The following is a 22,579-nucleotide window of genomic DNA, read 5'->3' on the forward strand; positions in this document are numbered from 1 at the left end:
TTAGAGGGGCACAGTTCTGAGTAATCACGTATGGGGTTATTCACTTAACCTGAACCTGTAAATTGAATTACGTTTGTGACGTTTCCTGACATGATAAACGGAAACCTTGCATTTAAGCTGCAGCTAACCTTACCTGAAGTACATCCCTAGTCAAAGTTTGTCTTCCCCACCCCTTTTGTCTTCCTCATTGCTAGTTTTTTAGTTGGCGAAGGAGCTTTCAGATGGGCAGTGGATCACGGGATACCTGCCTGCCCTCCTGGTGTCATGGCAACAAGTGAGTAAACTGTTCCTAGGAATTCTTCTTCTGAGAAGTTTAAGGCACACAATCAAGAAAACAATCAAATCAGTGGGATCTAGGCCACTAAACACTTGGATACCGTTCAAATTAAAGAATGGTAGTCACACTGGATTTTTATCTGCATAACAGCCAAAATATCATCTCTGGAGCTAAGGAGGTTTTAAATAGTGTAACTGGTGGTGTAGCATTTGAAAAGCTTCAGCAACTTCAGTATATTGTCAGTCTCACTTTCAGATACTTACCGGTACTCTTAATTATTTTCATCTCTGCCTCTCCTTGGTTACGCAGTTTATAAGCTGCTGACCTAATAGCTTTGCTAAACAAGCTTACTCTCGCTGACTCTCTAGTAATTGTGCTTTGTAATCTTTCTTTTGCCAATCATTTTACCCCCCAGCCAGCTTTAGAAGGGAAGCTGCAGTACCACTTCAGCCACTTCAGTGCATTTTCGGTACACTCCATTAAATGACTGCTAGAGGGTGCTGTATGATTGGCCAGAGTCAGATTGCTTTTCTGAGGATTAGGAACATATTCTTTTGTTGTTGCTGTGATCGCACTTAAAACTCTTTCTAGGGCTTATAGCATGTTTCTAAATTTGTTTTGGTGATTCCAAACAATATTGTTGCTTTAATGCTGGTGGTGAACTAGACATGGTGATTGCTCATGGCCTGTGAAATTGTTGGATATCTAGCGATGCCTATCCTGCTTAATTTCAGTTCACTGCAAATAGAAGGAATCTGAATAACATTTCTGAAAATTTAGAGTATAATTAAACTGAATACAGTGGTACCTCGGGTTACATACACTTCAGGTTACATACGCTTCAGGTTACAGACTCCACTAACCCAGAAATATTACCTCAGGTTAAGAACTTTGCTTCAGGATAAATACAGAAATCATGCAGTGGCGGTGCGGCGGCGGCAGCAGGAGGCCCCATTAGCTAAAGTGGTGCTTCAGGTTAAGAACAATTTCAGGTTAAGAACAGACCTCCAGAATGAATTAAGTACTTAACCCGAGGTACCACTGTACATGGCTGGGGGCGGGGGGGAGATTGACTTAATAATAAATTTTTGACCAATCTGAATTTGAGAGGGTAATTTCACCAAACTTGCATAATCACCAGTTGAAAAGACCATGTCTCCAACAGGTGGCCAAAAAATCTTCCTCTTAAAAAAAAGTATTTGCTCATCTGGTTCACAAAAATATTCGGATTATTTAAAACAAACATAATTGTTTTAAATGCACAGATATACTCTGTGTGACCCCCTGTGCTTTATTTCTTCAGACCACTCATGGGAAGAATTTATAATATCTGTGATTGACACACAGGCCAGCCAGCTTACACTTCAGGGCCTGCTGCTGGTAGTTGCCATTCTCCCTCCATAGGTATCCAGACAGGTAGCTGATTCCTGACTATCCACAAAGGTCAGGATACAGCTCACATGAGCGTACATGCACTTTCCTTACCATATGTAGGTAAGCTTTTCCACCTTCTACTTCTGTCCTGTGTTGCGTGATCTGCAGCAGATACCAGCTATCAAGTGATGAATCTGACAGATCTGAACCATTTGGAGACAAAGAACAATTGAACCAAAGAGATTTCTTTAGAGGAGCAAACAGTTTCAAGCTTATCAAAGGAAACACAAAAAGAGTGTTCAGTCTTATAATGTTTCTTTCACATAAACATTAAGTGCCATAGATTAGGGTGACATACTAATAGAGAATGGATAGGCACCCTGTCCATCGTAGAGAGCAAAAGGATTGCCCTCCCGATCTTGGCAGATGTCATCACAAGCAGTGTGTGTCCACAAAGCAGTCAGTCAACTCCTAACTTCAAACAGGTCTATTATCAAGAAAAGCATTCCTTTGAAGATGGAGTGACATCCCATTGCTCATGGGGAGAAATATCCTCAGCATCCTTTGAAGTTTTCACTGTTTCATGCATGTACGTTTTATTAATGCTGCTGCAAATGTTGATAGGCTGTAAGTTGCTTTGATTATCTACAAGGAAGGTAGGGTAAAAAATAATTTAAAATAAACAAGTTTGTATTCATTTAAATAATGTTTAAATTCTCTGTGAGTGGGAATTCCATCTAAGAGTCTTTTAATCATCATTAGACAGTGTAACCATGATTGCTGACCCCCACTTTTGTTAGAATAAAGTTGAGTGTGTGATGAGATAAAAGGTCAAAATGCCATCGATGGCCAATGCAGTACCCTCCAGCTGTTGACTACCTCCCATCAATCCCAAAGGTCAGGGATGATGCGAGTTGTAATCCTATAGCACCTGGAGGGCACTATTTTGGCTACTCAACCGATGAAGATGATTAGAAGAGTTTGAAAGGTGGCAACCTTTCCTTTTAATGCAAGGCCACAGCCATGATCCCAGTGCATGTTCTGAAGGCACATGATGAAGCTAGCAAGGCAGGGGCCTGGTCAGTATCTTGATGGGAGACCTGTATGTTTCTGTGAGTTCCATTATGAAATAAAGGTGGGGATATAGAAATGAAGTAAGTAAGCTAGATACATAAATGTAGAAGTGACCGCTTGAATCCTCTTGAGATTTTTCTCTGTGAATCCTCTGTGCAAAGCAGAGCAGTTTTGCAGACCCTTGCCCTCTATATTGGCTAGCATTCTTTTTATACAGGCAACTCCCGTTTTAGGCGGAAACTATATGTGCACGGTCATGCACATGCTCACAGTGCTGCCCCTGGAAGTGACCCGGAAGTATCATAAAAATTTCACTGAAATGTCACTAAAAGTGCAGAACGGATGTGGGGCAGAGTGAGAGTCGAATGGGGTGCTTGCAGGTTTTTTCAACAAGTTTGCAAATTCACACAAGCGTGAAATGACCCGGAATGCAGCACCTGTGCAAACAGGGAGTTGCCTGTATTGCATTTTTATTTATAAGATAGAGAAATTGAGAACAATTATGTTCAACACAAATTTTAGAGTTGATCACATTTTAAGGAGAGCCATGCTGCTCAATACTTCCAATAGAGGAAGTGGTTTACTTTGGGTAAGTTTATAGTGAGGTTGAACCCAGTAGACAGGCTGAGGTACTCGACACCAGCTACTCTGGCCTTATGCAGGAAGCCAGCAACATGGCATATAGCAAGCCTGGGCTCATTGAGAATAAAATTAGTGAATGCTTTTATTTGCATTTCATCAATGACCTAGTTTACACATTTTGCACTGTGATTTAATGTGAATGAGAAGCATTCTAGTTCATGCTGTTCCACAGTTCCTGCTTCACTGCTCCTCCTGCTAACCTTTGTTCACACTGGGGAGGAATTGGATTGGCTTTGGGTTATGTGGGAACCAGCACTTGTGATTTGTTTTCCCTAGACAAACCATGATTGAGAAGCCAAGAAGCAAACCAAAAACACTGGTTTTGCACATAACATGAAGCTAGTCTCTAGTTTTCCCTGTTGCAGCAAATGATTAGCAGAGGGAAGAGCAAAGCAGGGAGTTCAGAGCAGTGTGCACCCTGCTCATTTGCTTTAAACCTTAGTTTCAAATAAGCTGCGGTTTAGTGCGACATGCCAGCTAGGCCAAGTTTTGAGTAATTTGTATTTTTGATATTCATAAATCCATGCTTATTCAGTGGACAGGATGAAATATAATCTGTACATAGATCTGAGTAGGGGCTATTGTTGTCAGTACCAAAGTGTAGTATTTAAAGAAGGTGTCCTTGGTTTAATTTTTAAGTAATTAAAATGCCATTAAATATTTTATAGGACTTAGTTTAGCAGCTTTTAAGAGGAACAAGAGGAAACTGGAATTGGCGGAAAAGGTGGAAACCGATCTTTTTCAGTTGAAGAAAAGAAGACAATCAAGTGAAAAGGTTGGTATCTGTTCAGAAAACTATTGGTCAACCTTAAATCACTACAGTGACAAGGACTGAAGTTTCTGGGAGTTCTTGTTGCTATTGTGAATTAATAGTCAACATGATGTTGCAGTATTATTTATCATTATATTTTAATTGCAACAGAGGTGTGCATGCATGCATGCATGCATGCATGCTTGTGTTGATTTGTCCTTCCAGCAATTTCCCCTTCTGGCTCATTGAAGGCTGCTCTGGAGAGTTCCATGGCCTTTGGGAGCAGCTTTATGGTGTATCTCTGTGTGAACATAACCTGTGTACAAAGGATAAACCACTTGTACTCATAGCCAACATGTCATAAGTAATTTCCCCCCCTCGTCTTAGGGGAATATGAAAACAGAACTATCAAAGGAATCTACTATTGTCTGCTGAACAAATAAGTGTGCCTTACCATTATGATTTGTTTATATATTTTACTATTCATTTTCACTTTTTCAGAATGTGCATGACACATGCAAACATGAAAAGATAAATATCTGTTGAAAAATTTTCTCCAGTTTAAGATTTTGGTGAACATTTCTCACTTTAAAGCATTTTCTGTGGAGCTGGAAGGGGATGAAATTGGTAATACCAGGTAGGTAAACATGTCTGGACATTTACCCAGCATTGACCTGGCCCAGAATGGTCCTCTATAGAAAAATCATAGCTGGGTTTTTTTCTTTACTAAGTGGTCATTTCTGCACCGTAGTTTTTACCTGCTGCCAACTATATTTTGAATACAGTTTTGCTGTCAGTAATTAAAAAGGAAAAATGAGGTGTACTGTAGAACTTCTTGCTCTGTTTCTCCTTTTATGGAGAAACAAAAGCAAAAAAACCAAAAAGCTATTCAAGTTACAGTAGCATATGTGAAAATTCATGTCTTTGGAGTATTGCTTACGTTTTATATCCAAAAAAACTAGGAGCCTTGAAAACATAAAACTAAGGAAACAGTACAATTTATATATTAAAGGTCAAGTCAATGCTTACATATGCCAGTACATGGACTTACCAACCTGCTATTTGAGATTTGGAGGGTCTTTTGACAATACTTTAAGGCAGCAGTTCCAAACCCGTGTCCCTGTCCCCACTGACCACTTGAAATTTTCTGGTTGAGTCTTGGCTTACAATTACATGCAAATGGGCCCAGTTTCTAGCAGAGCATGAAATAACTTCTGTTGCACTGTACTATAGCTTCTTTAGTGCTTAATAATTTTGAGTGTACGTAAATTCATTTTTACATAGTGAGATAATTATGTTCCAGTTATAATTTGGAAATTGAAGCCAGGTTTTAAAATTGCTTTGTGAACTCCATAGTAGTATATGTACTCTAACCCAAGCTGTGATTTAGATAATTGAATAAATAAGTAACTGGATTCCAAATGTCTTTTGTTAACAGATTGAACAGTTCATTAAAAAAAAATATGAATGGTTTAATTATTGTGTTAGACTTACATTGTCTTCTTAAATATTTGAGATTTCTTTAACCAATGGAATTCCCCCTTCCTCTCCCCCAGTCTTATGACACCGATGCAGGATTTGATCCATAGTTACTCTTCTGCAAATGGAATGACTCCTTCTGTTCACAGAAGGAACTGTAATCCGGTAGAGGCTGCCGGTTGGGGAAGGAAAGAGATATTTCTCTTTGTAGTCAAGTATGCCACCTTGCTTCCTGTTCTGTTGGGTCCCCCTGCCCTCTAGAGCAGGTTTCCGGGGTGGGGAGTGGGGTGGGCGGGCTGCAGAGGCGATGACAAATCAGTGAAAGTCTCTTCCCCCCCCCTTACTTCACTGGAAGTGTCCCATGAGTGGTATTCAGCTCATGAGAACTCACAATTCAAGCCACAGTATTTTTTCACATGAAAAAATGTTCACATGACAAGAATGAGAGAGAGGTGATCATGCATGTGAAATAGCTGATGAGGGGAGGCATGGTAGTTTGCCTTTTAAATCTGCCTCTTTTATTTGACTTTTTAGGGTGAAGGTAAGATTGTATTGCTTGATTACTGTAGCTTGATTTTCTGTTTTGAAGTCCCCAAGGATCTTCAGGTGAAGAAGGGTGGTATGCAAAATCAATCAATTAATAATAAAATTAGAGTGTTGTGTTGCATTTCCTATCTTTGTAATATTAAAATGGAAATGTTATCTTACATCTTAACAACTGTTAACAAAATTCTGTTTGTGTAATAGGACTTTCTTAGCCCTCCTCTCTGTGCCCCCCCCCCAAAAGCAGCTCCTGAGAGTTGGGGCAAATGTTGGGACCAGTGCAGGCATGGGCAAATGGAGTTGCCACTGAAATCCAGGCCCCTTTCCACTCTTGCTAGGCAACTTGTTATCTAACCCATTATTATTATTATTTTTACTTACTGTGGGTGAGAGAGATAAGTTTGATGTTCAAGAGTGTGTCTTTTGCTCTGTTTTGGCATACACTAGATTAGCCATCTGTAGAGTTGATCTAAAGACTCCTCCATTAGCCTCATTAACTTTAATAGGGAGGCTGAATAACGTTTAATAACAATTACTGCTTTGGGCACATTCTGAAAATTATCCAAGTCTGTGTGATTAAAGAATTCTAAATGGAGAAACCTCCTCTCCCCATGCTTTCAGTGCAATGTAGGTGAGCGAGTGTGTGATCCTGACTTTTTGCTATTGATTGTGAAGACAGAGCTTGTGGGTGATTAGGGTTAATTAATTGGCAATGGGTGTATTCTTTTGAATGGAATGCGATTATGCCCACAAGCTACAAGAGCTTTAATCTCAGTTAATGGTTCTCAAATGTTTTCGTAATAAACCTTCTAACTTTTAAAAACCAGTTTGAGCCTCCCTCTGGCAAAATAGAACAGCTCAGTTTTACTGTTTTTTATTCTCACTTGGCATTAATATCATTCAGATCAAAGCAAGAACTGTGGTGAGCCCTTTTGGAGTATTTTTGTTCTACTGAACTTAAAGCCTACCAAGTCCAGGGAATTGCCTGCTTGACTCTTTAACACAAGGCTGAGGAACCTTTGGTCCTCAAGAGGTTGCTGGACTCTCATCATCCTTGACCATTGACCATGCTGGCTGGGGTTGATGAGAGCTGTAGCCAGACAACATCTGGAGAACCACAGACTTTCCACCTCTAACATTATTCAGCAGTGAGGGAGGTATACCTTGCTCTTCTCTCTGCATTAATTTGAATGGGCAACTTGGCATTGTCTTTCAGCGGGAAGATCAGACAGGAAGTCTGGTGGACAAGTAAAGGGAAATAACTTTAATGGATAAGTTTCCTTTAGCCCCTGAGTACAGACAACAGCTATTGGATATTTGCTTTATTTTTTTACACATTTTACACTACCGTTCATATTTAAGATATGGTGTCTGTATACAGCACAAAATAAATATAAAAGAACAATAAAATGACAGATTTTCCTCATTTTAAATTAGTAAAATCTGTTAATGCCTAGGTAAAGAAAAATAATAGCAATGATAGCCCCAGGTGAACCTCCTTATTTTGTTTATTTCAACAATTTATATACTTCTTAATTAATTGTCTCTAAGACATGTACATCGAGCTCCAGAAATAAAATAGAGGTAAAAAAAGAGATACTGACTAAATATCAGGAAGAACTTTGTGACAGCCCATCTGTCATGAATGCTTTGGTTGAAACTCCTGCATTCCAGAGTGTTGGACTAGATGTTTCTTTCAACTCTACAGCTCTATGAGTCTATGTTTTTATGATTCTATGATTAACATGCTTGCTGAAATAAAAAGAAGTCGTCTTCAGTAGGTAATGGAAGTGTGATAGGGAAGAGGCTGAATGTCTGCATCTAAGCTATGGGTTGCCACTAGGAGTGACTCCCCCAAAGACCTTGACGATTGGGTAGGGATGTAAAGGCAGCTATTCCCTAACTCTGGTGCCATTGCTGAAAAAGTCCGCTCCCTTGTATATTGTATACCTTGGATAGAAGAGCTACATAGTAATCACCTTGGCATATGATTTTAAAGAATGGATATGTAATGGATCCAGGCTGAGTGAAGAGATATAAATGGTCCCACGCTGTGTTGCTGGCTCTGTGAACCAGTCATGTCTTCATCTATGGAGGCATCAAAATACTGTCAAGTCTGTATGTTTTCAGTGTCTTTGTTTCCCTGTCACATAGGAGAATGACTCAGGAACGCTGGATACCGTTGGAGCAGTTGTTGTTGACCAGGAAGGAAATGTCGCTGCTGCAGTGTCCAGTGGAGGTTTAGCCTTGAAGCACCCTGGACGAGTTGGTCAGGTAGGTCTTAGTAGGTCTTTCATGTTGACTTGCATTTTACCCTAATTGTTCCCAACTTGCTGTGAAAGAGAGAACTGGCTGGGTGACGTTCTTTACAACTTGGAAAAAGTAGTGTTTATGAGAAAGCTGTGTTTTACGTGATAAATCATTGTAAGTGGAATCAGCCAAAAGCTCGATATCATAAGCAGAGTTATAACTTTGGGTATGGGTCTAGGTAAAAAGAAAAAAGAAAAAAAGGTAAAGGACCCCTGGCAGTTAAGTCCAGTTGCGAACGACTCTGGAGTTGCGGCGCTCATCTCACTTTACTGGCCGAGGGAGCCGATGTTTGTTTTTCGGGGTCATGTGGCCAGCATGACTAAGCAGCTTCTGATAAAAACAGAGCAGCGCACGGAAACGCCGTTTACCTTCCCGCCAGAGTGGTACCTATTTCTCTGCTTGCACTTTGACGTGCTTTTGAAGTGCTAGGTTGGCAGGAGCTGGGACCGAGCAACGGGAGCTCACCCTGTCGCGGGGATTTGAACCGCTGACCTTCCGATCGGCAAGCCCAAGGCTCAGTTGTTTAGACCACAGCACCCCCCACGTCCCAAGGGTATGGGTCTAGGGTACATAAAATACTGCTGATTTGCTGATTGAGATGTTCCACATTCCACTGCTGTCTGAAGTATGATTGGTAGCTACATGGGACAGGGCTTTCTTGACCATAACACCCAGAGTTCCTCTTCTGGAAAGTATCCTGACAGCAGGTCTTGCAGAATGCACAGTTAAGATGGTCTCTGGCCCCTTCAGCATCATCTTTTATAACTGGAGTAAGTCAGGGCTGCACCTGCCCAGGCCAGCTGGAAATAGGCCAGCAAAGCAGGGGGCAGGACTTGCAGAGAAGGAAACCACAGAGACCAGCAGCAATGGTACCAATTTGTGTATATTTTTTTTTAAAGCAGCAAAACCACCTTAAACACATTATTGGTAATAGTATTCCAGAGCTCCCAAACTTCCACGTGTTAGGTCGTTGCTTTATCTAACTAGATGTCCAGACTAGGAGCACAGAGAAGTGAAGGCAGCTGGGTGATGGTGGTGGAAGCTTCATACTACTACTCCTTCAGCTACTTCACAGGCTTTTATCCTAGGAGTGACCATGTGCCAAGAGTTCTTACACTTTGCTTAGTCTCTTGATATGTGGCATTAGACTGATTTCTTGATTGCAGACATTATCTTGGACTGGAAGACTTTTTGTTGATATGTAACTACAGGTCATAAACTTTTGGCCTGATCAGAGTGCCTCTAGGCAAATGGACATATGCACCCTAGAACATGCCATTTCATCGTCCAAGGAATGTTCTTTTCCTTTGATCTGATTGTTTTGCTTAAAGGCAAAGTCCTATTTATTTGAGAGCGCCATTAGCAGCTACAACTTACTTCCCCTCTTTGGCACTTGCAGAGCCCCACTTTTGTTCGAAATCATTTGCCTTTCTCATTCATACAGTTTATAATTCATTACATTTAAAATAGTAATCGTACAAAGTAGGTTGAAACCTTCATAAGAATACTTGAGTGTATTCACAAAATTTTCAGATTCTGATTTTGCAAAATCATATCTGACTTATTGCAGAGTGTGACACCTGAAACCACATTCAAATGGGTCTAGATAATCAGTACCATTTTTAGAGTACCTGGAGCTGTCCAGCAACCAACTGCTTGAGCATCTTGCTCAAAAAGGGTGTTTGTGATCGCCCTACAATGACCACATTTTTCAAGGTTTGGAGAGACCTCCTTTAGGAGTGGTCTCTTAACTGCTTATTTCAGGGTGTCAGGGATCACCCTCTTTTTTCTAAGATATTTATCACTCCCTGTTCGAAATTCCCATTGTTCTAGGCACATTTTGCAACAGGGAATTTCATTAGCTTGAGCAGTTTCTGAGCTCTGGGCGCAGTACTGCACCTAAGTTTTCCGATTAAAACTGCAGAGTGCAAGAGGACCTTTTTCTGCCTCCCCACTTCCAGCTACTCTCTGAAGACTGGAGAAGAGGCCCTCTTTTAAAAATTAGGGGGGTGGGCAGGGGAAGGACTAGAACATGTAAAAATAATAATTTAGCTGCAGTTCATTCATTTTCAGCTTTGTATAACCTAGGTTTAAGGTGCCATTTAGCTCCTACCTTTTGTATCTCAGTTTCTAACACTGCCTGGATCCAGCTAGTTAATCCCCCTCTGCTAGCTGCATGAGGAGGGAAGAGCCAGCTAAGTGTTCTGGATACCTCCCTGGATTGAAGTGCCAAAGTAGTGGCATCCGTGCAAAATTGAATGCAGAGTACTTAGCAAACATGTTGCAGCGTGCCCTTGAGGGTACTTTCACATTTCTATGTAGGCCAAGCTGGAGAAACCCCCAGACCTCCTGGAAAAAGCACCACAAGATGGCATGCTGAAGATGCAGTGATGACAGGGAAGTATGGTTTGTACACTGTCTTCACCACTGTTACCATGTAGGCTTGATAATGGGCTCTTATCTGTATTCTATGGACCTAACATAGAATCGTCCACCAGTTGCTTGCATTGGACTTGAGATCATTATGTCTAAAATGGGCCGTCCATTTGAATCACATGGATGAAAGACCTGATTATACAATTCTTACCGAAATAGAGGTATATGGCACCATTTGCAGATGATCAAAGGAAACGATTCTTTACCCAAAAGTTTTACTTGGTGTAAAGGGACAAATAGTTCTCTCTCTTTCTTCTTCTGTCAGGCTGCTCTTTACGGATGTGGGTGCTGGGCTGAAAACTTGGGAATTCAGAATCCTTACTCTACAGCTGTGAGTACCTCAGGTATTTGCTGTTCCTACAAATATTTCACCGGAACATATTTTCCTTCTATATACAGCTATTTGAAGTATATTCTTATGGATGAACCTATATGAAGAACTGAAATAGATTCTACTGTTTCCATTATCTTACTTATTCAGATTCGCATTAATGGGAAGATGATGCTGTTACCATAATCATAAATGTGCAGATTAACTTTGATATACAGATACATGCAAAATGCAGCAAAAATCATGCTTGCTCCAGATTAAAGAATAAATAGTTATGAAACATTTATCTGTGCATTTAACAATGCAAAACTAAATGATGGTTTAGTATTGCATGAGCAAACCTTGGACTTTTGTGCTCCCCCTTCGCTTCTTTTCCAGTGCAGCCATGAGAAGGAGATTGGAAGCTTACGTTTTCTGTATATTACTTATTTCCGAGCCCCAAATTAGTTAGCCTTGATTTAGTTAGTTGTAATTTTAAACCATGGTTTGAAGCTGGCTTTTTGAGATATGAGTACCAGCACCTCATATTTTACACACACAAAAAGAGCGGGTAGGCACTGACTATACCAATGGTTGCTAATAAACTCATTTCAAAATTTGGAGGTGCTGTGATGGAAAATTAACTTTGGCTTTATCTTCCTTGAACTGCTATTGAGAAGTAACTTGTTTTAAGGAGCCACGTGGAATTTATATTCTTTATGTAAGCATGAATACTTATGCGAAGAAAGGGGTGCCTAGTGAGCGCTTGTTGTATCTCGATGGGAATTCTATTCCGTAGAATAGGGGCAGCCACACTAAAAACCCTGCTCCAAGTTACTGCAGAGTGGGCTTCTGAGATCTTTGGAATTTGCAGGAGAAACTCCCCTGTAGGTTGCAGTAATCTGCTTTGCATATGCAGTCTATATTGTTAGGAATCCTGAACAAGGCTAGTCATAGATTTTCATTTAAAATGTAGTTGTAGTAGGGGTTTTTTTTGGGGGGGGGAGTAGAATGCAAATTGTGCCTTCTTTCCACTACTGTAGTATTACTGTAGTAACACCATCTCTTACTCTAAATATCTTGCCTCTCCTGCTTCCTTTTCTTCACTCCTTACTGTCATATTGTAGAGTTTAAACTTGTCAAGACAGTGACCTGTCTTTTCCCCCTACTCTATGTTGCATAAATCATAATGATCGGTATAACCCTTCTGTTAGCTCCTGACAATCAAGTAAAATAACAATTGATTTATCTAAATCATGCTACCAGAGTTTCTTCCTACCTACCAGAGTTTTTAAGCAGCATGCTTGTTCCTAATTGCATTATTCCAAAAATTATCTTGCAACAATGTTGAAATCTCTTCAAAATTGGTTTGCATGTACAGTATTATATGTATATATAGAGAGAGAAGGAGAGAGTTTTATCAAGAATTGTTCCTTGAAAACAGCAGGGAGAATAGGGAGATACTATACTATGTACACGTATGTGGTTTTATTTATTATTTACTATTTATCATTGTGACTTAAAATGCTACGCTGAGAAACTCTTTTCAAAATACTACATAGCAAGTTTTGATATACTAATGAGTGCCACCTCTGAAGTAGTATACAATGCTGATTGTTGTTTTTTTATAGTGTTGCATAGCAGATAACAATTTTAATGTCTTTGTGTGCAGTTCTGTTTTTGTTTAGATTCCAGAGCTGTTTTGCTATTGCGGCAAGAGTATCTAACAATAGCTCACGAGCTATTAACATGCTGCCTGACTTTCTCCCTCATAGCCTTTTGCATATGGCTTGCAGAAAGAGGGCCTGGGTTTTCATTTCTCCCTCCGTTCAATAGGACTTGCTTTCATGTTTGAAAATTGAAAACGTGTGTGTTTCAGTGTGGTGTATGAATGTGGGTGCCCTATGACACACCTGCTTCTAATTTCCTGACTTGAAAGGAAAGCCCATCAAAAGGAGCAGAAAACAGTTTCTGTGACATGCTGCTCTGAAACCCTTTTGCTTTACAGAAGTTCTTTGCTATGCCATCTTTATTCCATTGCTAGATGACTCTGAGGTGCAGGGCTGGAATAATAAGTAATGTTTTACTTTGTCCTATGCTGAGGTTTTTTTAAGGCTCTTGTTGTGGTTACTTTAAAGTGCAGAAATCTGCTTAGGGGGAGAGCATGGTGTAGGTGCTGGGCTTTGTGACAAGCTTAAACGAGAAACAATACATATGGTAGTAAATGGTCATGTAAACTGATAAAGCGGGTTACACTGTTAACAGTTAAACTTTGCATGTTTTCAGTGTTTCATTGTAAAATACCTGAAATACTGCCAGAACTGAATGGTGTGCCCTCTATAAATGATTTCCTGGCTTAATAATGGCAAAGCAAAAGATGTTAGATACATTTTGAGGACTACTGTAATGCACACTGTGCCTGTAAATGCTTCCTCCAACTTTGGAAGCAACTCATTATAATGAGTAAATGAGAACCAAACTCCATGTTATGCAGGAGATCCACAAGGTTTTCTTTCCTCGCATTGAAACCACACGGGGCTGCCAGTTTGACTAAAGTGGTGGCTGGGGGAGGAGGTGTTGAATGCGCGCACACACACACACACACACACACACACTCACTTATCTGCTGCTTGCCCCGTGAGGGAAATACGAAATCATCTGGGGAAGTTTGAATATACCTAATAGTTACTTGTTTTCTGAAATGTACACCCTCTACCTTTTTTTTTGTCAAATTGCTGTTTAAATCACCTTATGACAGAATAAAATTATCAAATAACAATAAAAAGTGACAAGAACAAACAAAGCTTAGAACAGCATAAAATAGTCAGATAATACAGCAGATAAAGCAGTCAAACCAGCAACAGCTAAAATAAAAAAATAAAAACAGTAGTGTGGCCAATAAATCCAACAGATTAAAAAACACAATTGTAGCATAAAATGTTCTGCATTCGTGGGGCGCCTCAAGTAAATAAAGTTCAGAGGCAGATAGTAGAAGAGGTGGCATTGCCCTGATCTAAGGCTGTGTGTCATGGGCTTTCCAATGATACTTTGCTGGGCTGGTGGTACTAAAATAATAATAATTTAATTTTATATCCCTACCAGAGGAGCCCAAGGCAGTGAACAACAAGCAAATACAGTTGTACCTCAGAAGTTGAACAGAATCCGTTCCGGAAGTCCATTCGACTTCCAAAATATTCTACCTCCAAAGTGCGGCTTCTGATTGGTTGCAGGAAGCTCCTGCAGCCAATCAGAAGCCCCGTCGGATGTTCAGCTTCCGAAAGAACGTTCAAAAACCAGAACACTCACTTCTGGGTTTGTGCCGTTTGGGAGCTGGAATGTTCGACTCCCAAGGCGTTCGGGAGTCGAGGTACGACTGTAAAATCATTAAAATTCAAGTACAGATCCAGACTGAGAAAGGTCTCACCTTAAATGGCTTGCTAGAAGAGGAAGGTATTCAGTAGTTGCTGAAAAGACAACAAACGGTGCCTGTCTAAAATTGAAAAAGGAGAAATTTCCAAAGGGTCGTTGTGATGATATTAAATGCCTGATTCTTACATGGTGTGAATTGGATCTCCTGATAATATGGTATCTGTGGAAGACCCTCCCTTGCCTGCAGAGTGCAGTGACCAACTGGATTTATAAGGGGTGAGACAATCCTTCAGGTATTGACATTGCACATAGTGCACAGAAATACCTCACAGCAAAATTATTCATTTGCAGAACAGAGAAATAAAATCCAATCAAAACCTTCCATATTACTTGGAGGTATGAAAACAGGCATGGCAACTGCGTGACATGGTTCACCTGCTGAAATTCCCTCTTCTACATAACCATTAAAGATGCAGCAGCCCTGTCCTCTTTTTCATATGGCCATCCTCTTTGAAGGTAATGTAACTTTCAGCACAATCCTAAACATTTTTTTAAAAGAAAATCCCATTATGGTATGTGTGTCTAGGATTGTAGCCTTTGCCAAACAGTCCTAACACTGGTAAGTTGACAGGCCAAATTCTGAATTCACAGGTTTTGCTGAAAGGATTGAAATGAGAGGAAATATATGGTGTAAACCAACCCAGAGCACTTGAAATCTAGAGGGGAGGGGAGGAAAGAAAGCCAGGTAAAAATAAACTGTTTTGAGCGACCTGAATACATCTCATTCAGGTACCATTCCAAAAGCATCTGATCACTTTCAAATCTGGGTAACTTCTCCTGGTGGTTTCTTATCCTTCATGTATACCTTATGGTCATATCTAGAAGGACTTCTAGAGTCTTTCTCTGGAATTGTGCAAGTCCTTCACATTGAATCCATTTTAATGGCTAGAAGTAAGTTGGAGCAGTGAATTTTTGGCTGAATTTATGGGGATTAAACAATCTTGGTGTGTGTTCTCCTTTTAGCCCAGTATATTATGAGCCAAATTAACTTAAAGGCGTGTTTCTTTTCTCTCTCTTTTGTCCCTTGCCAAATAAAAATATTTTCCTAACATATTAGTGCAGTACTGTATTGAAAGTAGACAATCCAGTTCTGCAGACGCTTTGGGATACTGGTGGTGGCTCACACAACTGAATTATTCTCCATTCAAAAATGATGTCTGGGAAGTCTAGACCCTAGTTTTATGTGTGGAGAGAGAGTTCAGTTAAGTGAGCACTTAGAGTCTGACGTGGTATAGTTCAGACACAGGTTTGGTGCAATCTGAGAGCGAGGCCAGTATTTAGAGACACTCCTGTGTTGCATGTGTGGTAGAAATAAGTCGTCATGCAAGGTTTATTTTGTTTTCAAAGCGTAGAAGTTAGTCATAGCTCAGGTAGAGCATTTACAAGGGAGGAAGCCACAACACACAAGTTTTCTGTGGCATACAGGGTTTTTTTTACCAGCTGTACATTTATGGATAGAATGCGCAAAAATGATCAGCATAAAATATCTTTCTGCTCATCTGCCATCGGCTGGTAAAGTCAGAGGGTGTGTCTTTGCTGCCCAGCTGTGTTCTGGAATTCCTTGAAGTCTGCCAACAAACTTGGAGGTGAAAAGGACTGGGTGTATTACAGCTGGCAAACTCTTACTGCTGAATCCAAGGTTTGCGGCTGACTAAATTTCTGGGATCCTGTCTGTTCCATTCAGTTTGAGAAACAGGTTCACCGTTACTCTCTCTGAGCCCATTGTTGCACAGTTATCTCCACAAGCACTATGTTAGTCAGCTATCATTGTTGTTACCAGCATTCATGCTGAAAAAGATCTGCCACCTTGAATGAAGCCTCTGTCCTGAGAATGGCATTGGGAATAAAGTTAATTAGGAACATCTGTGGTCTTAAAAATCCCAGAAATCATAACTAAATATATTGAAATGACAAAGCGAAGGTACTTGCTGGTGTGCTTGAGTCAGACACCATTCTGGAAAATGTTCTGCCCTACTTTCATTAAAGTACAGTGGTACCTCGGGTTACAAACGCTTCGGGTTATGCGTTTTCAGGTTGTGGACTGCAGGAAACCCAGAAGTACTGGAAAGGGTTACTTCCGGGTTTCGCCACTCGTGCATGCGCATAAGTGTTAAATTGCGTCACGCGCAGGCGCGGCGCTGCAGGTTATGAACACTGCAGGTTGCAGACATGCCTCCGTCACGGATTACGTCCGAAACCTGAGTTTCCACTGTACAGACCTAGGGTGTAGCTTTTTAACCCTTTAAAATGGGAATAGGAGGGTTTTCCAGTTAATGGCTTTCCTGGCATCTGGTTGAGGTGAGTGAGAAGAGAAATGTTGCCTTAAACTTAGTTATACTGGCTCTTAACCAATCCCCCTAACCAATCTGTGAAAATTCTGACATCAAAAGGATTTCTGTATTTCTAAAACTGGTATATCTTTAACTGATGCACAACTATGTGCTTCCTTGAGTGTCTGTATAAATTGGACTTGACAGTTAATCGATAAAAAAAGGTCTTAACTTGAGGTTAGGGGAGGCATGGATGAGAGAAGGATTATCAAACACTTTGTACGTTGACACTTGAGGCCTAAATAAGTAGGCGTTTTCTTGAAAGTAAGCCTGTTGGGTTGTACTTGACACAACAGCCTTCACTGTGCTGTGGAATCCTAAGTCATTGTGAAATACGAGTTAATAAAGAATAAAACTGATGCCTTCACTTTTTAAATGTTTTCTTTTCCTTTGCATTATTTTCCTGCTTTGTTCATATGTCTTAACTTTCTGAAACCTTTCTTGGGATTTGCGCAGAGACAATATTGCAATGATTTGCCCCCAAAATTTGTGTTTAGTGCTTTTCCCAATCATACAGATATAGGTTAACCATGCTTGTTAATGTTTTGTGTAGGTTGTGGGGAGCACCTTGTACGGACCTTATTGGCCAGAGAATGTTCGTGTGCTTTGCAAAATGAAGATGCTCATCAGGCTCTACTAGAAACTATGCAAAACAAGTTTATTAGTAAGTACAAGATTTGTTAGCAGATCTCTGATGTGGCTAAGAGCTGGTGTCTGTCTACTTCTCTTCTGATCCTCCCCAAAGTGACACTTGTACCAGTGTTCCACTTCACAAACTTCCTAGCGTTGCTTCAAGTGGGTATTCTTTTAATATCCCCATGCTCCCTTAAACACCAAGAAGCCAGTGTTTCATAGTGCTGGTTATTGGCATTAATGGAGTTCACCTTCTGTGTTAGATGGAGACAGGTGTTGCTTCACATCTACAGAGCAAGCAGTTTCACTTAAACCTTTCACTATGCACAGGTGGTTATTAGTAAATGTTTTATAGAGCAAGTGAGATAAGACTTGCCAGCCATGTTGTTCTGTTGCTGCAGCAAAAAACAATGAGGCTTGTGACACCGGGAAGAGTAACACATTGATTAGAGCTTTAGCTTTTGGGGACTACCATAATACCTGTTCAGTGCAATGCAGTCTAATCTATTTGGGCGTGGGGAGGTTGAACTTCAGAGTTCCAGAAGACTCTGTTGTTTTTGTCTTAAGCCTGTTGCAGCAGAAATGGTTTTGGTATGTTAGGGGGTCTTGTGACACGAGCCGATAGCTATAATGTGTATAACACATACATGAAATAATTCAGAGTATAGAAGAGAGATATAAATAGGCAATATTGAGCAACATCTTGGTGGCTTTTGTGTTACCTACTTTTATACTTCAGTACCTTTTCTTCTGTGCTATCCTTCCGATTCTTTGATCCCACCTGCTTTGTTGTGTGGATGTTTGCAAATGAAAATGTGTAGGTGGTTGAATGTGTAAGAGGTTCGCAACAAAATCCTAAGCCCTTAATAGAAATGGAATTTTACCCAAAAGTTGTAACTGATTATGTTGAAGGGATGTGTGCATGTGTTGAAAATATGGATGAAGAATGTTTCTATGAAACCATTTCAACCAACTTCTCATTGACTTAAACTAGTATGACTACTAGTACTACTATTTTCAATTTGTGATAGCTTGCTAAATATGGGCAACTTCTGCTGAAAGTTTGCCATTAGTTTTTAGGCAAGAAAAGCCCTTTCAAGAATTGACAGAATGAGGATTAGTGAGTAGATTTCTTGTCATAGTAGCAGTGTTTGAATTAGAATGATCTTGTTTTGGCTTGGCTCTCATTATTCCTGGAAATATGTGTTTTATTTATGATTAAAAGGACATTAATGCTCTTGTTTTATGTGAGGGCTCCTAAAAAAGAAAACTGCCTTCTTTGCAAAATCTAAGATAGTCCTAACCTCTAGTTTATCTTCTGTCACATTAGTCACCAAAACAAACAATGGAGAAGTGAATGGCTCTTTAACTTGATTAAGACCTTGATGTAATTTTAACAACATCCTGAATAGTTTCCCGCCCCTGTAACTACTTCACAAAACACTACTGTATTTTTATAAGAATGTTTATGAAAGGGATGTTTAGAGCCTTTTAAACTACAACACATGCCTTTCTGTGCTGATAACCTTGTGTGAAGGTGGGGGGAGCCCTACTGTGTTTTAGCTGAAATGTTGAAAGGGAACTTTTTAGAGACAGAATATTTCAGTGTTGGGTCCAAAGAATCCTGAAACCCCAGCATATGGTTTGCTAAAAGCTGCCGTTTCTCGGAATCGGCACAGCTAACTTTTTGCAAAAGTACACCTAAGAGGTTATGCAAAAATACTGGGCATATGCTGAATAGCTCTTTTCTTAAAAACTTTCCTGCTGTTGATTTTAAATGATACAAAAGTTTGCTTGAGGTGTAATGTATGATGCAGGTTTTCCCTCTCCTATGAAATAACTGTGAATAAAATAGGCTAATAGCCTTCTTATGACAGTATGACTTGTTCTCAATTTTTTTTTTTTTTTAAAAGTAGCATGCTTTATGGTAACATTAAAACGTCTACTATAACAGTACAGATCTTTAGAGAAATAATAGCTCGGCAAGAAATAACTGAAAAGGATAGTCAGAACTGAAAATATTAGCCTCAAGGGCAGCTGAATACAGCTTTTTTCCACTATACTTCTGCTGATGTTCCTTCCTCCCCCCCCCAACTTTTTTTCATAATTCAGATATCTACAGAGGCTTGGGAATATTTCTTCCCACTTAGGAATACCTGACTTAACATCTGGGTGTTTTTTTTTTTAAAAAAAGGTGATGGGCAGAATTAGTGGCAGATGGTCTTTTGTCATCTGATATTTATAGCAAGCACTGCGGAGGACATAAATGATGATTGAGTTAACAGTAGAATACCTGGTTTGTTTATTTTTTTTATACAGATAGTTTAATGAAGATGTAGGATGATGTACACAATGGTCTGATGCAGAGTGGAAATGGTATTCTGTATACATAAGCATATTTCATAAAGAACAGTGGATTTTATAACTCGTCTAGTCCTTTCAAATTCAGCCAAGTTTGTGGAATGCAGCTTGTGGAATGTTTATCCTGTTTTGCAAGCAGGCAGATTGGGAAGCTAACAATGGAAATATGTGTAGAATTGCATGTAAAGTACTTTTAAACCTTTGGAAACCTGATAGTGGTGTTTTTTCGTGTGTGTTTTTTAATGCTTGCATTGTTTTGCAAAGGGAGTATTTATTTGAATCTTCTCCTTGCAGTTTTATCATTTTGTGGTGGCTGCTTCTGTGGCCAAAAAGGATGCCCCACCTCCAGAATGAAGCAGCTGTCTTGCTGTCCCCATGGTATCATCATTCATCAGGCATAGACAGATGGAAGCGTTCTAAATAGTCCTTTACCTTCAGATATACTTTTTTTTTAACCAAGAGAAGGACGGAGGTCCCATCAGCTAGCTCATTGTTGATGCCCCACCCTGTAATTCTGTGTGGGGAGAATCCAAATTGCCCTAGAGAAGCATTGAGGAGAGCAACAGACCTATCAAAGGTCCATATAGTTTTGGGGTAGCAGGCTTTCCTTTTGGTTGATGACATCTAGCCAGGACACCCTCTCACAGAACTACAGTTCCCAGCACTTTTAAGCTACAGTTCCTACAATTCTTTGGGTGAAGCTACAAATGTTAAGGTGGTAAAAGATTGCTTTAAATATATGGTGTGGGTGTTAGTCTAGGTCTGTCAATCAAAACCTTCTTACTCGCTTTCTCTGCTGTCCTGAAGTGCCCACCCTGTTTCCTTTGTTGTACCACCTCCTTGATGATATAAAAAAGGGGGAAATGTTAACCAGTGGCAGGGAAAGTTATTATTATTTGTTTCTGTGCAGGACGCCTAATTAACAGTAGCTAACAAGTGAGTTTGTTTTTGTTGAAGAAAATGCTTTCATTTCTTCAATATTCTCTGAAAGTACAAAATGATTTTTAAATTGTAAGTATGGAACTTCAGGCATAGTGAAACATGCATGCAGAACCAAGCATCCTTTCCAACATTATCATGGGCACGCAAGCGAATTGTTTTTTAAAAGGAAAATGGAAATTCCTTCATCATTTTTCTCCATGAAACTCATTAGCTAGCTTGAAGCCTTTTGATTATGGAACTTTAGAACCCTATAAAGTCTAGTTAAAAAAGTACACTTTGTTTTCAGTTCTGACCTAGAAACAGTAACACATACATTCACATCATTAACATGGAAAGGAAAAACCTTTGAGTGGAGACCTGGCTGTTCCAGCCCCCACCTCGCCAAAGCGTACTGTGAAGTAGGTCTCAAAACCCACTGAAAGCTTCCTTGCTGTACCCCATTGCTTGTTGCCATGCAAGCGGAGCCAAAGGTCTATTGAATTTTTGGATTGTTTCCATCTAACTTGGTTTTAAAGCTGTTCTAAAAAACAAACAAAACAAAACCTTGGAATCTGATTGGTACCAAAGAATTATTGGCATGATCATCTGTCTCCCTTGAGCATATGCCATCTAAACAGTGCGTTGTCCCAACTAAATATTGCTGTTGCATAAAGGCAATATTTTTGTGTGATAGTTGATAACATTTAGCCAACCATTTTTCTTTAAAAGGGAGTATTTGTGTACACAGTTCTGTAGGATGAAAACTAAACTGGTGATCCGTATAAATTTATTAGACTTACTTTTGGCATTTGTTGCATTACAGACACTGTAGAGGCTGTTGAAAACAGTTTCGAACAGTTTCTAGCACAAATGCTGCTTTGCAGATGTTATATTTGCACCTGTGCACATACAATATAACATATAGCCTTTAAGACTGACAACAGACACTGCAGAGAAGAAAAACACTTTTTCTTACGTATCCAATTTAATATTGCAGTATGTTGATCGACATTAATGTTTCATAAAGTTATGACAGAAAACTCAATTTGTATGTGAATACAGGTGTCTCCCCACTTATGCAGGGGTTACATTCCCAGGTACCACTTGTATATGTTAAATAGTGGGGAACATCATCTAAAAAGCCTGTAAACACCCTCTAAAAGCCTGGAACCTCTTGGCGAAAAACCACTTTAAAAAGCAGCAGCACTTACCAGACTGGTGTGAATGGAGGTTCTCAATCTTCCTCATTGCTGGAGAGGACAATGTGGAAACAACGGCAAGGAGGGCGGGGTAGACCGGTACCCTGAAGGGCCTGGCTCTGATTCAGAGGTAGACTTCAGAGTGCTTGGCTGTGGGTCATTTTTGCAGTTTCCCTGCTCTTTTGGGGTCATTTTTGCTGTTTTTGTGCCTTTTTACAGTTTGCTTTATTTCCCAGCACTCTGCATATAGGTCGCACATGAGTCAAAATGTGCGTAAGTGAGGAGACGCCTGTATTTATCTGTGTGTCAGAATAATAAAGCTAAATGGGATGGCATGCAGTCTGTTCTTGATGGTAGATACCAAGGGGTCAAATAGTACAATAAATTAACTGGTTTTATGTGTGCACTGATTGATACTTGTAGACCAGCATCAGACCTAAGAACTCATTTTCTGTTAATATGAAGTGGAAACTAATCAGGTGAAACAAAATTCTGATCTTGTTTGACAGC

The 22,579-nt window shown here is 39.9% G+C and overlaps 1 protein-coding gene across 7 annotated transcripts in view; it reads left to right on the forward strand.

Moving 5' to 3' along the window:
* Window positions 1-22,579, forward strand: part of TASP1 (taspase 1) — a 62,039-nt gene that overhangs the window by 24,779 nt on the left and 14,681 nt on the right. For all 7 annotated transcript variants that reach the window (XM_053380610.1, XM_053380609.1, XM_053380608.1 and 4 more), the window contains 5 exons: window positions 195-274; window positions 4,036-4,142; window positions 8,295-8,414; window positions 11,152-11,230; window positions 17,509-17,619. In XM_053380610.1, coding sequence (XP_053236585.1) covers window positions 195-274; window positions 4,036-4,142; window positions 8,295-8,414; window positions 11,152-11,230; window positions 17,509-17,619 — 497 coding nt within the window. The remainder of the gene's footprint in view (window positions 1-194; window positions 275-4,035; window positions 4,143-8,294; window positions 8,415-11,151; window positions 11,231-17,508; window positions 17,620-22,579) is intronic.

The sequence above is a fragment of the Podarcis raffonei genome, chromosome 3 (genome assembly GCF_027172205.1).
Source record: "Podarcis raffonei isolate rPodRaf1 chromosome 3, rPodRaf1.pri, whole genome shotgun sequence".
NCBI classification, from domain to species: domain Eukaryota; kingdom Metazoa; phylum Chordata; class Lepidosauria; order Squamata; family Lacertidae; genus Podarcis; species Podarcis raffonei.